Source organism: Sitophilus oryzae, unplaced genomic scaffold (genome assembly GCF_002938485.1).
Source record: "Sitophilus oryzae breed Bouriz unplaced genomic scaffold, Soryzae_2.0 scaffold_1658_pilon_pilon, whole genome shotgun sequence".
NCBI classification, from domain to species: Eukaryota; Metazoa; Arthropoda; class Insecta; order Coleoptera; family Curculionidae; genus Sitophilus; species Sitophilus oryzae.
This window is the reverse complement of record NW_022146345.1, coordinates 440,881-457,530: the sequence shown is the minus strand read 5'-3', so window position 1 is coordinate 457,530 and position 16,650 is coordinate 440,881. Positions and strand designations below refer to the sequence as shown.

At 31.5% G+C, this 16,650-nt stretch overlaps 1 protein-coding gene across 1 annotated transcript in view; it reads left to right on the top strand.

The window, feature by feature from the left end:
- LOC115880789 (ankyrin-3-like) overlaps positions 1-3,498 on the top strand; it is a 108,954-nt gene extending 105,456 nt beyond the window's left edge. The window contains exons 13-17 of the mRNA XM_030898075.1: positions 418-621; positions 1,243-1,486; positions 2,498-2,700; positions 2,764-3,060; positions 3,262-3,498. Of these exons, the coding sequence (XP_030753935.1) occupies positions 418-621; positions 1,243-1,486; positions 2,498-2,700; positions 2,764-3,060; positions 3,262-3,498 (1,185 nt within the window). The remainder of the gene's footprint in view (positions 1-417; positions 622-1,242; positions 1,487-2,497; positions 2,701-2,763; positions 3,061-3,261) is intronic.
- The last annotated feature ends 13,152 nt before the right edge of the window (positions 3,499-16,650 follow it).

Here is a 16,650-nt window from a genome sequence, read left to right as displayed (position 1 = left end):
TGGTTGGAACAAAAAAATAAGAGCGTTGGATCATCTTCACATTCAAGCTGATACGCTCATCTTAAAATTACAAGACAACAAAACAGAAATACAAAAACTAAAATATTTGTCTTTATATTTAACCCCAAAAAGCATTAAGCGTCTAGCCGCTACCGGGTAACTAAATATTAATCAAGACGAAGTTGCACAAATTGCACAAATGAGAATTTTTATTGCTTGATTTTTTTTTAAATTTTAATATGGATTTTATTGTTTCTAGCATTCACTAGTAATTATTTCAAATTAAGTTGTTGAACTGTTACCTTCTCTCAGCGAATGTGAGCTTTGACTAGTATTAGTTAGCATTCACTTATTTCTGCATTTTACTGCAACATATACACTAAACAATACTTTTATTTATTTAAAAAATATTTTCAGACCGATATAATTCGGATTCTTCTTCGGAACGGTGCCCAAGTGGACGCAAGGGCCAGAGAACAACAAACCCCTCTACACATTGCATCTAGACTTGGCAACGTCGATATCGTAATGCTTCTGCTACAGCATGGTGCCAAAGTGGACAACACCACTAAAGACATGTACACGGCTCTACATATTGCGGCCAAGGAAGGTCAAGACGAGGTAAAACACTTTTTGATTAAAAACTTTACAAGCTTCATTGGCATTGTTGAAATTTTATGCTTAAAGCAACAGGAATATTTAATATAAATTTTGGGTAGTTAATATAGATTTGTTAAGATATCATCAATTTAAGGGTATTTAAGCATTCCTACTTTATTAAGTGATACCGTTACATAAATGGTTGTGATTCGTTTGTTGTTTATATATACCTAATGATATATTGTTAACGTTCCAATGTTTTTAAATAAACCTTTCTATTTTTCAAGTTCTGCACTCTTTTATTTCACACCTCTAGTTGATTGCACCTTTCACTTAACAAAAAACAGTCAAGGAAACTTAAAAATTAAACAAGTCTAGTCATCTTTTAGTGCTTTAATCGAGTAACCTCTAATGAATAAACATTTAAATTGTTGTTACGTAAGCTCATTAATTGTTCTCACTAACAAAGAATTTCATTTATACCTAAAATTAAACATGTGAGTGATAGTTAATTTAAAACATAAATTCAACGAAATTGATTATTATCATATTAATGAGTAAAATATTGGCCTTTAAACTTTTTAATAAATCTCTCATGATTCTTTATTAACTGGCATACGTTAAGAATTATTCTATTTCAAGGTGGCCGGTGCATTGATTGACCACGGAGCATCGATTAACTGTACGACGAAAAAAGGATTCACTCCCCTACATTTAGCTTCGAAATACGGAAATTTGAAGGTGGCGAAGCTATTGTTGCAGAAGGAAGCTCCTGTTGATGCCCAGGGTAAAAATGGGGTCACTCCTTTACACGTCGCTTCACATTACGATCACCAAAATGTGGCACTTTTGTTGTTGGACAAAGGAGCATCTCCTCACGCTACAGGTATTTCATTTTCTGTTTACATGGTGACCCAGTTTTCCAAAGAAGCTTTATATGAGGACTTTATATTTGAGATTTTCAGTCCAATCTATATACAGGATATATACAGGATATACAGGATGAATCATATATAATTTTTTGTTTTTTGCACCGTTTGTATAAACTTTGTTTAAAGGCTAAACAGTGATTAACTATAATAAAATATGTATAGTTAATCACTGTTTAGCCTTTAAACAAAGTTTAAACAAACGGTGCAAGTGGGCATAAGACTGATAAAATTCAACTAAATTTTCATAATTTTCTCTAAAACGGTAAAGATATTTAGAAAAATATAAACGGGGTTCACTATTTTAGAACAAGCAAATTCTTTTATGAAGAATGCATTTTTCTCAAAATGTCAATAATAAAGAAGATTTTCCTCTTGTAAAGACAATCCAAATAGTATGAAAATCGATTTTAATTATAAAAATTATAGGTACATTCTATCCAATGAGTCAGAGAAGATTTCTAGAGTACATTTAAAAAATTACAGAAAATTTAATTTATCTGTGAACTAAAATGACAAATAACAACTGTAACTGTCAGGTATTCTTTCATTGGACAGACTATAGAGGGTAATCCATATGAAACATCGAAGAAGTGTACTACACTAATGGTGTGAATAACCCCTATGTAATATTGCTTATTATTATGTTAATCTAGAAATAAAAATCTAAAAAAAACTGTTAAACATTTTCAACTATCAAAAAAAAACATAAAAGGAAATTATTATTTCATAAGAGAGTAAGTGTTTTTGATGTGCAGAAAACTTCCAAGTGTGCAGAAAAAAACCCAATATAGAGAATTATATTTGAAAACATAAATAAAATGAATGTAAATATCTATTTGCATCTTGCTGTATAAATATAAAATACTTTTAAATGACCGCTACCCGTACCTGCATATTTTGAGGAAAAGTTTGGAATGAAAATCTGAAAGAGAACATCTTTATATTTTACTGAATAATTTTTGTAGCTAAAAATGGACACACGCCACTTCATATTGCTGCGAGAAAAAATCAAATGGATATAGCAAACACCCTCTTGGAGTACGGAGCACAACCTAATGCAGAATCGAAAGCTGGATTCACACCATTGCATCTCAGCTCCCAAGAAGGTTACACCGATATGTCATCATTACTGTTGGAGCATAAAGCTGACCCTAACCATGAAGCTAAAGTAAAAAATAAACTACTAATTATTTATAATATTATTAATGATGATATCCTATTTTAATTTTAGAATGGACTGGCACCTCTACATTTATGTGCTCAAGAAGATCGAGTCCCCGTAGCAGAAATATTGGTGAAAAGTGGTGCTCACGTCGATTCTGCTACTAAAGCTGGATATACACCGCTCCATATTGCTTGCCATTATGGACAAACCAATATGGTGCGGTTCCTATTAAAGAATGGAGCCAGTGTTCAAAGTCCTACATCTCTTGGATATACTCCTCTTCACCAGGCTGCCCAACAAGGTCATGCGAATATCGTAAATATCCTGTTGGAGAACAAAGCTGATCCTAATGCAGTAACAACGGTAAGTCTATAATATTTTTGTTATGTAGAAAATCCAGTTTTTAATAGAAATGCCAATAACGGTCTTGTAACCAAGTTGTCTAAGAACCAAAATTTATTGTTTGGGGCAGAAATTTAAAGATTCATCTAAACTAACTTCGTTTAATATATATAATGTCATATATATTCTTCGCTATAATTCAAACTTAAAATTTTCTTTCAGAATGGACAAACTCCTTTGAATATCGCTCAGAAATTGGGTTACATTACTGTAATTGAAACTCTGAAAGTAGTTACTACCGTAACAAATATCACGACAACCACCACCACCACGGTAGAGGAAAAATACAAAGTTCAGGCACCAGAAGCAATGCAGGAGACCTTTATTTCGGATTCAGAAGAAGAAGGTGGTGAGTTTTTACTAAATTATGTGTTTGTGGTGCTGCATGACTTTATGTGAAGTACTTTTTAATAAGGGTTGATTTTTTAATGGTACAGTTTTATATTAGAAACAAAATTCTAAAAATATTAACTTCATTTGAAATAAAACAATATTTTTTTAAGCACGGTCATCATAAAACAAAATAGATATTTTATTGTTCCTATATCAAGCACAATATCTAAGTATAATTTCAAAAATTAATTTTAACTTAATATTGTAAACAATATGTGTATTTATAAATAATTATTATTTAGTAGTTGTTCGCTTAGTCATATATTTATTTCTTTGAAGCAAATAACTATAAAGTTTGTTCAAAGATTATGGAAGGCATATTATTGTAATGACTGCATACATACAGCTTTATTATCTTATTCACAATATTATTCTTATCATTCCAAGAATTTGAAATGGCGGTTTCATATGAGAATTTTGAAATTGAAAAGTTTAATAATTAAGTGCATTTTTAATACCCTAAAACATTTTCTGTCATGTAGAAATAAAATAATAATATTTTTAAGCTCAATCAGTCATAGGTACATTATTCTACTCATAAAATTTCATTTGGATATTTTTAATAACAAATAACAAGCAGGTTTCTATGTCATCTTTCATCATAATTTTTTGATTTTTTTTTAATTATTTAAACGCATACACCTATTTTAACGATATTCGAAGAGTTAGTTTTGAATAGTATTATTGTATGTCGTTTCATCCCCGCGATACTGAAAATAGTCAATAAATAATAATAGTAAATATTAAGTTATTAAATAATATTCAGTTATGTTATAATTTCCATATTTTCCATATACCAGTACGTAATAAGTATAGTTTTAAGTAGGTCTTAAGTCTATCCCAAGGAGAACGGAAGATTGTGGCAAATAACATTGAAAATCTTTTAAAAAACATAATTTTCGTTTTGAATTCAAAAAAGATAATAACTCATTATACACAACTTTCATTATTCTGTTAATGGATGTACTATACATGACAATATGTGATGTCCTGAATTCTAGCCTGACGCTGCTGATCATCACGTCGAAATTCTTTCATCCCATTGTCACCAAAAACTGTAAATAAACATTACTATTCAAATAAATGTATGAATAAAATAAACGTATGGTGCTGAGACCCTAACATTAACCAAAACAGTAAGCAAAATCAGAATATCACAAAGATCAATGTTGCGGCTATCTCTGAGAGACAAGTACAGAATATCGAAGTACGAGACAGAACAAAAGTCATGGATGCCATAGAGAAAATAAATACTTTAAAATGGAATTCGGCAGAGCACATTGCAAGGATAAACGATGACCGATAGACGGAGAAAATATTAGAATGGATATGATGCATACAGGAGCAGAAGCCGTCCTACAACCAGATGGCTTGACAACTTAAGGCGTATCAACAGTAACTGGATGCAAATAGGTCATAGAGAAAGGGAGTTATGGAAGCAAACGAGGGAAGTCTACGTCCAGCAGTGGACTTCAGTGGCTGGTTGATGATGATGATGATTCAAATAAATAAACTCCAAAAATACGAGATCATACGAACGATCAATAAGTAGACCTACGCATGCGACGTCACAAGTTCCCGATTCAGGTCTCTATGAATTGTGTGCACTGTGCACTGTATGTTTAACAGTCCGCCGATGACATAATACTGTCCTAATTACCAAATCGACCACGGAGATCGACCGAGTATACGGAACGGCACGCTTCGTACGCCATCCCCGCCTCACAATCTTTTATTTTTATTTTCATATCATCCTCGAGCGCGAGGACCAGTCTAAACTTCGGCCGATAGCCACAACCTTGATCAGTGGCGAACAGAATGGACGTAGGCCTTCGGTCAGTTCACGAGTCTCCCGCGTATACATATGAATCACCGGCTAATTTTTACTACCAGTTTTATAAATATTTATTCGCTAATAAGTTTACCGGGCGACGGAGAGATAAATCTGAGAGAGAAAGAAGGCCGCGTAAGATGCTGGAACAGTGTTGTCAGATTTACCAATTAATCAGCACAGTTAAAGTTTTTTTTTATCTCTATCAAAACTGACTGGGAACTGCCATCAAGCATCATTACTTCCAGCTATGGTGTGCTTTCAGTAATCTTTATCTATTATTCTATGATTTGTTTAAATTTTACTAATTTCTTCTAAATTCAAATTTCTTCTAATTTTCAAATTTTGAAAATATTTCAATATCTGTAGTCATGAAATCGACGTATTTGATTCGCCCAGCTAAAGAGTATTAAAATTTATTTCGTCTTTCGACAAAGTTATCATGTTTTTCGAATTGTTCGGAGTTCAAATACTTCGTTAAACAAATTAAAAAAATCAGATCAATATCATTAAACCTTAAAAAGTTACCACTTAAGACTCTTGTTAACTCGCAGGAACTAACTAAAGATTTATTGTCGATGAACTGATTCCTTCAGGATTTGTTGATTAAAGTGTTTAAAAAATCATGGTACCCAACTTAGTTCAATGGGACACGGAATCGTTTACTTGGAGACTACAGCTTCGTAGCTCTTGAAGATATCACCCAGAAGAGCATAACGGAAGTCGTCCGTTTCTTCAGCTCTACCGAATGGTTTTAAACTACACTTAACAAAACAATTGTAACATTTCTAGGGATATGGTCTAAGAGTGATTGGTATCAAAACGGCAATTTTGCTTATCGGGGTTCGAGAAGGGGTCGCATTCACTACTTTAACCAACTAACTTTGTCCAACAAACTAAATTTTTAAATTTCCCAGTCAAAGTCGTCAATTTCAAGACTACAGAAAAAAGAGATCAAATCATTTTAGAACATTTTCGCAGAGGAAATAATTGACAGATTTGTCAATTCATAATTCAACATCACAGAAACAGTGATTGAAATACTTTTTCAATAATTTCAGTCATATGTAGGCTAGCCGTCAGACTATATTGGCAATTTTAAGTGTAGCAGTCGCAAATATCTCTTAGCCAAAACTAGCAAGAAGGAACATTAGTTTCTCCGATATACAGGGTGTTTCAAAACAAATGCGAAAAACTTCAGGGATGGTAGTATGGCGGAAAAATAATGTTTTTATTTTATATCTTGAAAATGAAAAGAGATAGATTAATGAAATTTTATGGAAGCATTACGGTTATGAAAACACACTTTCTGGTAATTTTTCACTTTTTTAAAATGAGTAGAAGGAGTTGAAATAAACTACCCCTATCATTCTTGTTAACGAAATTTAAAGAAAAATCTTATCAAACATGCAAAAAAAAAATTTGGATAGTTTAGTTTGTTTAGAAACTCTTATCTCTTGTGTTTTTTTGATAAAACTCACCGATTTGAAATTAAAAATAAAATGTAAAGCATTACATGTCAGGATAAAAAACATTTTTAGATGAAGAATCTAGTGTGCTGCTGTAATTTTTTTAGGAAAAAATCTAGTCGGCCGCTGTCTTTTTTTAGGATGTTTCTAATATTATTTTATTTGACATTACTCTACTGTAATACGTTATCTTACGATCAATTAATTATTTCGAAGCCTTTTTATGATGTATTTAATTGCGTCAAAAAAGGAGTTGGCATGTAATGCTTTACATTTTATTTTTTAATTTCAAATCGGTGAGTTTTATCAAAAAATACAAGAGATAAAAAAGTTTCTAAACAAACTAATATCCAAATTAATTTTGTTGCATGTATTTCATAAGATTTTTCTTTAAATTTCGTTAACAAGAATGATAGGGGTAGTTTATTTTAACCCCACCACTCATTTTAAAAAAGTGAGAAAATTACCAGAAAGTGTGTTTTCATAACAGCAATGCTTCCATAAAATTTCATTAGTCTATCGCTTTTCGTTTTCAAGATAAAAAATAAAAAACATAATTTTTCCGCCATCTTTGTTCCGCGATATCTCTCTAATGGTTGACTTTTGACCCAACGTTTATAAAGCAAACAACCCTTTATTTTGAACAAGGAATCACCCCCTGAAGTTTTTCGCATTTGTTTTGAAACACCCTGTATATGGGGTATTTCCCAAAAGTGACTCGCCCCTATATATATATTTTAATTTTTTCAGATAAATAAAGATTTGCCGAAAACAATTGATTGGCTTATTCAGTTGTTTTCGGTCATTTCTTGTTTCACCGAAAATGACTAAAACTTTTGATTTTTAAATGGCACCCTCGGTATTTTTTTAATTTATTTGATAGAAAATGACACTCTGAATCGAATGACATTTCATATGTCAACTTTTGACATATTCGCTTAAAAACAAATTGTATTTTAAATTTTAATCTAGAGTGCCATGGCTGTGTTTAAAACACTAACTATCAAGGAGCCTTGGAAAATATAAAAAAAATATATGATAAAATATTTTTGTCGAAAAGTAAAAAATGACTAGTTTTCAAAAATGTTACTTTTCAACATCGACATCTCATAAACTAATCGCATATCGTAAGATATAAGATTTTAGTGTAAGGCTGCGAGAAGAAGACAGTTAGCTTTTCAACAATGTGCCACACAAACTAGGTTTATTTTTAAAAAATTCTGGTAGCTACCCCGTCAGGGCAAGGCAGGATGAGCCGGATGAGCAGGAAAAACTCCGAGAGTCTGTTAAGTGATCAAAGTTTGAGCCATGGAAACTGTACCAGTGTCTTTAGGTTCAAGCTTTGCAATGAGGGCCTCCATTAAATTGGTTTAATAGATATATGCAGAATCATTAGATTATATTTCATTCTCTAAAAATAAATGGCATGATAATAAAATAAAAATAGCAATGGATACGACAATACAATAAACAAAAACAGACTTAAAAATGTGTATAGAAAAACGTTATCGTATATCTCATCAACTATTATGTATTATAACTACGTGCTATACCTACCAATTGAATATCACCTATCATAATAGACGAATTTTAACGATGTACTTCATGCAACCGCCTGACTTTCAGTTGAGTTCATGTGGCAACACCGACCGGAGGAGATTCTCACGAATTTCTCAAAGAAAACACACTCGTTTCGCGATTCGCTAACGCGTGAATACGTTCGAATTTTTTTTTCTGCGATGTGCACGCGTGCCTTCGATACAAATCGGTGTTTTGAAAATTTTCTGAAAATAAAAAGAAACGTTTGATTGCTTTTTGTGTGAAAGAAGTCTAAAAGGAATATGGTGAAGCATAAGAAATATAAAATTGTTCAAATTTTTAAAAGAGGAGGTGCGTAGTTTTTTATATTTTATCGTAATTTTTTATGATTGTTTTAGAAAAATTATCAGGAAAGTTGTGATTCCATAAAATACTTACTGATCTTTCTATTTGCTAATATTTATATTTTGTATTTACGAAACATGATATTAATTTAATAAAAAGTGAAACGCATGAATAATTATGGACAAGTCATAAATTTGCTAAAACGCGACATGAAAGCTGTATAGAAAATAATTGTTTCATTGTAAAATCACTTGTTGATTATATTTTCATCAAAATGTTTGTAATTAAAAAAAACTTCAAAATATTGCATATTTTTTCGGGTAAAATGGAAAAGGAATAGGTCTAGAATAACGGTGCAATTATACACAAAAATGGCGCTATTATAGAAAAAGTTTTTTATTGTTTGTTTTATTTTTAATATTGATACAGTTTATCATAATATAAGGTTATTAGAGCTTATGTTGCTAAAAACTATTATTATAGTAAGATTATTTTGATGCGATGCTATGATACCGAAGTAATCAATTCAATTTTGCCTAATCTTGTAAATGTTTAGTGAAACCGATTTTACTTACCTTATTGTATTAATTTTAATTTTTAATTATGAAAAATAGCACTGGGATAAATCTCCACTGTTTGTCATCCCCGTTCACAAGAAAATAAAAAAATAAGTACGAGTAAAATATACAGGGTGTCATTGAAATGGTGTAAAAAAATCAGGGGGGGGGGTGATAGTACTCCTAAAAATAGTAAAAAAAGTTCCTATAAGTATAGGGCGGAAAACGCATATTAAGGGAGTTAGGGACACTGAAAGGGTGAATTTAAAAAACGGTTGTTTTGAAATTGTAGGCTTAAAAAACGAGATAAAATTTCGAAAAAAAATCCTGTGCCATAAATTTTGACCCTAAATCAAATGGTGATACTGAAAAATTATTTGGAAAACCAGAAAGGGTAGTTTTTACAAGGGTGGGGTTTTTTCGTGAATAACTTTTTTGAGGTTATTTTTTTTGCAACGTGGGTTCATTTTTTGAAAACTGCATCCTTTTTCCTACAAAAAAGGTGCTCTTGTTGCACATCGCCCAGAGCGATGGTTTTGGAGAAAATTGAAGGCAAACAGTTTGCTCTGATGGGTTGCTAACTTGTTAATCAACATAAACTTATTATGGCGGTTCAAAAGTAACCAAGTAGTTATCAAATAATTAATTGAAAAATCAAAATTTCATGATTTTTAAAACATCTTATGGCTTTAAAAACGAAATAATCCAATTACCAAAATAGGTAATGCATTCCGTCATTCATTCATAGTAAATGTTCAAAGTGACCAACATTCATTTCAATGCAGACATCTGATCTTCTTCTCCACGATCTGCATACTCTGTGGAATATTCTTGGTGTTGTCCGAATTTGATTGGAACAGTCAATAATGCGTAATTAATCGGCACTGAGTAAACCAAATTTTTTTAAAACCAAAAAAGTTTATTTCGTTTTTAAAGCAATAAGATGTTTTAAATATCATGAAATTTATGATTTTCCAATTAATTATTTAATAACTACTTGGTTACTTTTGAACCGCCATAACTTTCAGAAGTTTATGTTGATTAACCAGTTAGCAACCCATCAAAGCAAACTCCTTGCCTTCAATTTTCGCGAAAACCATCGCTCTAGGCGATGTGAAACAAGAATACCTTTTTTTGTAGGAAAAAGTTTGTAGATTTCAAAAAAATAACCTCAAAAAAGTTATTTGCGAAACAACCCCCTACCCTTGCAAAAACTACCTTTTTCGCTTTTCCAAATAATTTTTCAGTATCACCATTTGATTTAGGGTCAAAATTTATGGGAAAGGATTTTTTTTTCGAAATTTTATCTCGTTTTTTAAGCCTACAATTTCAAAACAACCGTTTTTTAAATTCACCCTTTCAGTGCCCCTAACTCCCTTAATATGCACCCTATACTTATTTTGGAACTTTTTTTTACTATTTTTAGGAGTACTATCACCACCCGATTTTTTTACACCATTTCAATGAACACTGTATAAAATAATCCGCATTGGAAAATTTTCCCAGTAATGAAATAAAACGAATAAAAATGAGAATAAAACACGGGCAAAGAAATAACACGAAAAGAAATGATAAAAGAAAAAAATAGAGGTAAATTTCTGAAAAGGGGTGTATAGTGTTTTTTTATTATTGTCGATATGTCTGACGATTAGCTATCGATAATATCGAAAGAAAACAAAAATTATATGATTTTTATTTTTCTGTGAAGAAAATCATAACAAAAATACCGCAAAACAATTGAAACATTAGATTTCCGAATATGAAAAGCCAGTGAAAAAACAATGACAAAACAGAAATACCGAAATTAATATATTTGCCTTTATACTTCTTAATCTCAAAAGTAAGCGTCTAACCGCTATCGGGCAGGGTGAAAAAAAATCAAGATTTAAAAAAAATAATCAAACAATCGATTTTTTTACTTTGATCAGATTTTTTTTATTTTAATCAGTTTTCTATAAGTCCTATCCTAAATGGCTAAATCTTCGTAACTCTGCTCTATATCAATAACATTTCCACGGCGCGTGTCGTTTTTCCAAATCGGTCACCGATATATTTTATTCTGTAAATTTCGCCGATGCCGCTATTTTCGCAAAAAATCGCACGTTTAGACCAAAGGGACTTTTTTTGGAAAAAATAGTCATCACTGTCTTAAGTCGGGAATAAAATTAGTACCATCTAATGTTCAAAGTGCAAAATACTAAATGCAGAACAAAATTTTGGTAGAAATTTGGAATGAACTAGAAGATAAAAAATTAGGGAAGGCAGAAGTTAGCTTGATCAACATTCAGCTGTTTCAAAAAAGATAGAAAACAGCCTTCACACCAGCATATTTTTTGACATAGATCAGTTCTCGGAAATAAAATATAACGTGACATTAGAAGAAACTAGTCTACACTAGGGTTTATGAATGAAATGTATTCGAATCCCGGATTTCTGGCACTTCACAATTTCAAAATAAATCTCTGCCATTTGGAAGTGTAATGGATTCACACGATATAACTTCAAAAATCGGTCCAACATTTTATAGATGAATAGATATGTGTTATACTCGTATGTTATATATTTTACAGTTATTTTTCGATTTATTAATGTATTTAAACGTTACAACAGCAAGTGCAACTTTGTATTTGATGAATAGATATAGGGCATATTTGTTATAGGAACAATTTTTTAGAATTTACTAGGACACATTTTTATAACGTTTATAATAATTTTTCGATTCATCATAAGTTCATTTTTTGAAAAAATATCCGTTGATTTAAATCAATGCACTCTGCTATTGGGTAACTGACCTGCTTTGGTTTTTATACATTCTTTTTAATTTTAATACGAATTTGATTTCTTTAATATCTGGATTTTAAAATTGAATGTTTTATATCCACTTTTTAGTCAGCTGTTGTATCGATCGGCTCTGATCGTAATTTCCGAATATGGGATTTTGCCAAATAGCAAAGCGAATTTGAATACTAGTATTTACTACTAAGCTCCAGTGAATGCTAAGGTTAGGTTAGGTTAGGTTAGGTTGCTGGAGTTTGGGATCATGTTTGATCCCTCACTCGGAGGCCTTAGGCCCATTGCGATACCCCTGTATTGTTGTACCAAACCTTCCTCTCATTCTTTCTTTGCGTTAAAGCACTTCCAGCTCTTTGCAAAGTTCCCGATGTCGCTGATGCTGGCTTCTGCTACTTCCTGTAGTCCCTCCAAAAAACCTTGCCCTAAAGTTTTAAAGCGTCGGTATTCCAGTGCCGGACAGTGGCACAGCAGGTGCTCTATGGTTTCTTCTTCCTCTCCGCATCCTCTGCAGTAGTCATCATCGGAAACTTTCCATCTCACGAGGTTTACCCCCGTGGGAAGTTTGCAGTGACGACACCTACAATTATGCGTACTAGGTCCTTTTTGTGCTCTAGTAGTTGTTTTGTCTTTTTGCTATCTACCACTGGCCATAGTTTTCGAGCTGTAGCGCAATCCTCACGGTGTTGCCACGTCTCTTGCTGCTTGGCTTTGATAGCAGTTCCTATAGCTTCCTTCAGTGTGTTGATCGTCATAAGTGGTGGGTCATCTGCCATGGCCTCTCCCCTGAATGCTAATATTCACTAGTAAAAGTTTGTTTTGTGTTGTTAAAAAATTAGTTGCTGAACTTTTCCAGACCTACTGTTAGCAAATTATCAAATGTGAGCTTTTACTAGTTAACATTAATTTTCACTGATTTCTGGCTTTTACTGTAACAGATGCATTCCTTGTAACTGAAATTTACTAGTTTTGTATGTTTTAACCAAGTTATACTTAAGCAAAAATTTCATTCCAGTTAACGAAATAATTTGTATATTTTCGATTGTATTGTAAGTTTTTGTCTAAGATATATTGAAAATGTTAGTCTTTAATTTAACTAAAAATTAATCTTTTAATTTGTTATTTATAAATAAGAGTCCAAATTTTAAACGAAAACGTGCCTCGGGTTTGTTTTTGACGGCGCCTTATATTTTTGTTCGAATTAAAGAAATATTTAATGTGAAATGCGATTTGGCACAAATACAATTATTTTTATCTAAATTTAGAGCCAGTCGTCTCTTTTCGGTTTGAAGGAAACTTTCGAAATATTAGGCGCAAGCATCAGTTATGTAAAAAAAAACTAGCCAGTCAATTATAATATCTCGAGTGGTCATTTTTAATAAGCACTTAACCTCTCTTGACATTCGAATGAGTAATTTTCGTGTATATGTATTATATCCTGCTATTTTCATACCTAAAGTGTTTTAGACGGTTAAGTGTTACATTTTAGTATTCACGTAAGTACACGATATTCGAAATATTTTAGGTTATTTTCAACTTCGAGTTTTATTTCCCTTTAAATACCAATTCTAAAGCTACTATTTCTACAATGTTTAAGCTATAAACTAGACATGCATTGAATTTAAACTGTAAACATGTTTTTCTACTAGTATTTACATGAATACCAGTTACAAGGCTTAGTAACATAAACAGACAATTATTGTATTTATATATTATATATTATATTGACAAATTTGCAATATTAATAATACTGAAATTTAATGGGTGTTTAATTTTTTTTACAAATGTAGCTTTATTTATAATTTACTTTTGTGTTCATCGAATGCTAATTATTTTAAAGTTTGTTTGCTTAATTAATAAAAATGAATAAATATAAATATTTATTTCTTATACTATATTCAAAATATACGTATTTGTATTATTTTTTAATATATGAATATTAATTATATCGATCTTATTATGATACACTCCGTGTTTAAAAATAGTAATGTTACTAATATTTATACATGAAGATTTTTTTATATAAATGTGCTGATTGATATTATAGGAATAATATTTATAAACTTGATAGACAGATACCATTTTGAAGTCGAAGTGTCTAGAAAAACAAATGAATTTGTCTATACAGAGTGAGTCTTAAATAAGTACAAATATTTTCAGGGCTTGTAGATCTCGATAAAAGAAACATATTTTCTCTTTACCGTTATTCAAATTAATCCAAAATAACCGAGTTATTTTATTTTGAAAATTTAAAAAATATATTTGTTGCTTTAATTTTGCGAGACACTGGACCTTTCCTGGGTTTTATTTCTTGTAATTATAATTACTGCCTATGTAACAAGACATTATGTTTTTTAACTAAAAAAAATTTCAAATTTTTTCTTTTAAAAATTCCAAATTTTCGTAATTTTTTTTTCGCATAAAATCTCATAGACATATTTCTGGGGTTGAAATTTACTACACTAAAAAATATTTGCATTTATTTAAGCCTCACCCTGTATATTTTTGATGAATCTAACATTTTCTCTCTGTATGAGTGTTTGTCATCATTTAAATTTTTATTTGAGGATTTTATTTGAGGTCATTTTATTTTCATCTTAAGTCTTAGAGAGTGGTGAATTACGACATAAAATTTTCTTGCACTGATATTGTCATTACTGTTGAAATTTCACTTGTTTATACTTTTATGCATCATGTATCAGTAGGTTGTTATTGTTATTAAACACACAATGGACCTATAAGGTAACGGTGATTAACCCCCCTCCTAAACATTATCTACAACATCACTATGTTATGATCAAATAAATCTACACTCGAGCTACGAAATGGGATGAAAGCAACTGTGTTAACTTTTTCAAGTCACTGATATGAACCTGAAAAATTTTCTTGATGTCAATTCTGGGCTGACCAAAGGCTTATTGTGCATATATGCGCCTTCGTTGAGTCTTCTTCTACCGATGATCTCTCTTAATTATTAATATTTAGGCTTCCAACCATTGTATATTTTGCTTATTGCTTCATATATGTTTATCGATACGAGAATCATGATGTCACCTATTGATGTGAAGGTCCCTTGGTGTCGCTGATACAACTTGCATCAAACTTAAATGGAATAATTGTAAATGCAGTTGCGTGGGTCTTTGGTATTCTCATTTTTTTACCTAAATACTTAAGTATGTGGAAATTAGAGATGCGCAAAACTGCGATTCTCCAATGGGAATTGAAACTGCGATTGCGATTTTTAAATCGCAGCGACTGTAACCTGCGATTGCGATTTTAATATTTACCAAACCAACTTATTCGTAAAAAATGCTTTTTCTAAATATGCCAATGAGCCATACTCGTTCCATTTGAAAAAATTGAAATATGATTAAAAATATGATATGAGCATCTTTTAACAAGCCATGACAAAATTCGAAAAACAATAGATGTCAAATCTCTTTTTCCAAGGCATCTTGATTAAAAATTAGTTTTTTTAACACAGCCCTGACATTCCAGATTGAAATTGAAAATACGATTTTTTAAGCAAAAATGTCAAAAGTTGCCATATGATATGCCATTCCTCTCAGTGTCATTTTCTATTAAATAAAGTAAAATATACCGAAGGTGCCATTTAAAAATCAAAAGTTGTAACCATTTCCGGTGAAATGGGAAATGGCCAAATAAATGGCCTGATTTTTATCAGAAAAAAAAAAGAAAAAAGTTATAGGGGTTGGGTTTGGTTGCTCTTGAGGAACCCCCGGTATATTATGATAGTGGCCCTAGAGAAATAATACCTTCTCTATAAATAAATAATATCAGAGAGAAAATTCAATCGCAGTTTACTATAAATTGCTTTAACAGACCACAAAATTACATTCGCAACAATATCGCAAATCGCAACTCCTAAAATAGAACTTATTTACTAGAAAGAAATATTAAAAAACAGTTAAAAATTAAACATCCTATGATAGCCATGGGATAGACTGACAGTGGGGATCGCATCACGCTGTTAAATTACTGATATTTGAAATCACGGAATGAGTATCACTTTTCACGATAACCTGCATTCGCTAAAGCCATGGACCAAATTGAAAATCGTGATCACATCACACTTTTTCAGTTGTTTCAGTTTCGTCCCGCAACAAAATTGAGTTCTTCTATGGGGCAGCCTCATAAAGAGATTTGATGCGAGTTAAAAGACTTCTAGAGTGTAAAATATTCTTCGGCTATTATTCAGGAACAGTATGAAAGTTGTAGACACGTCATCAGTTAATTATTTAAAAATCACAATATCGTTCATCCCCCCTCTTTTATGTTACACCGACTGCGACTTCCATTGATACTGAAATTAAATCAGCCGTACTATCGAAATTAATTGAGACGCAATTACAAAACTAAAGTGGCTATTTAAATCCTAAACAAAACATAAAAACCGATAAATACATATAGGTACTGCGCAAACACAAATTCAAATTAAACAAATTACCACATTTTTTACATTCCGAAGCGTAGTGACACCATTTGTTATGACACGAATCCAAGCATCACGTTTGCCTGTTTGACATTGAGCTTGTTAGTACGTAATCGACCATAAGATGTTATGTGGAACTCAAGCGGTGAAAAAAACGGCAACAACAATAACCAT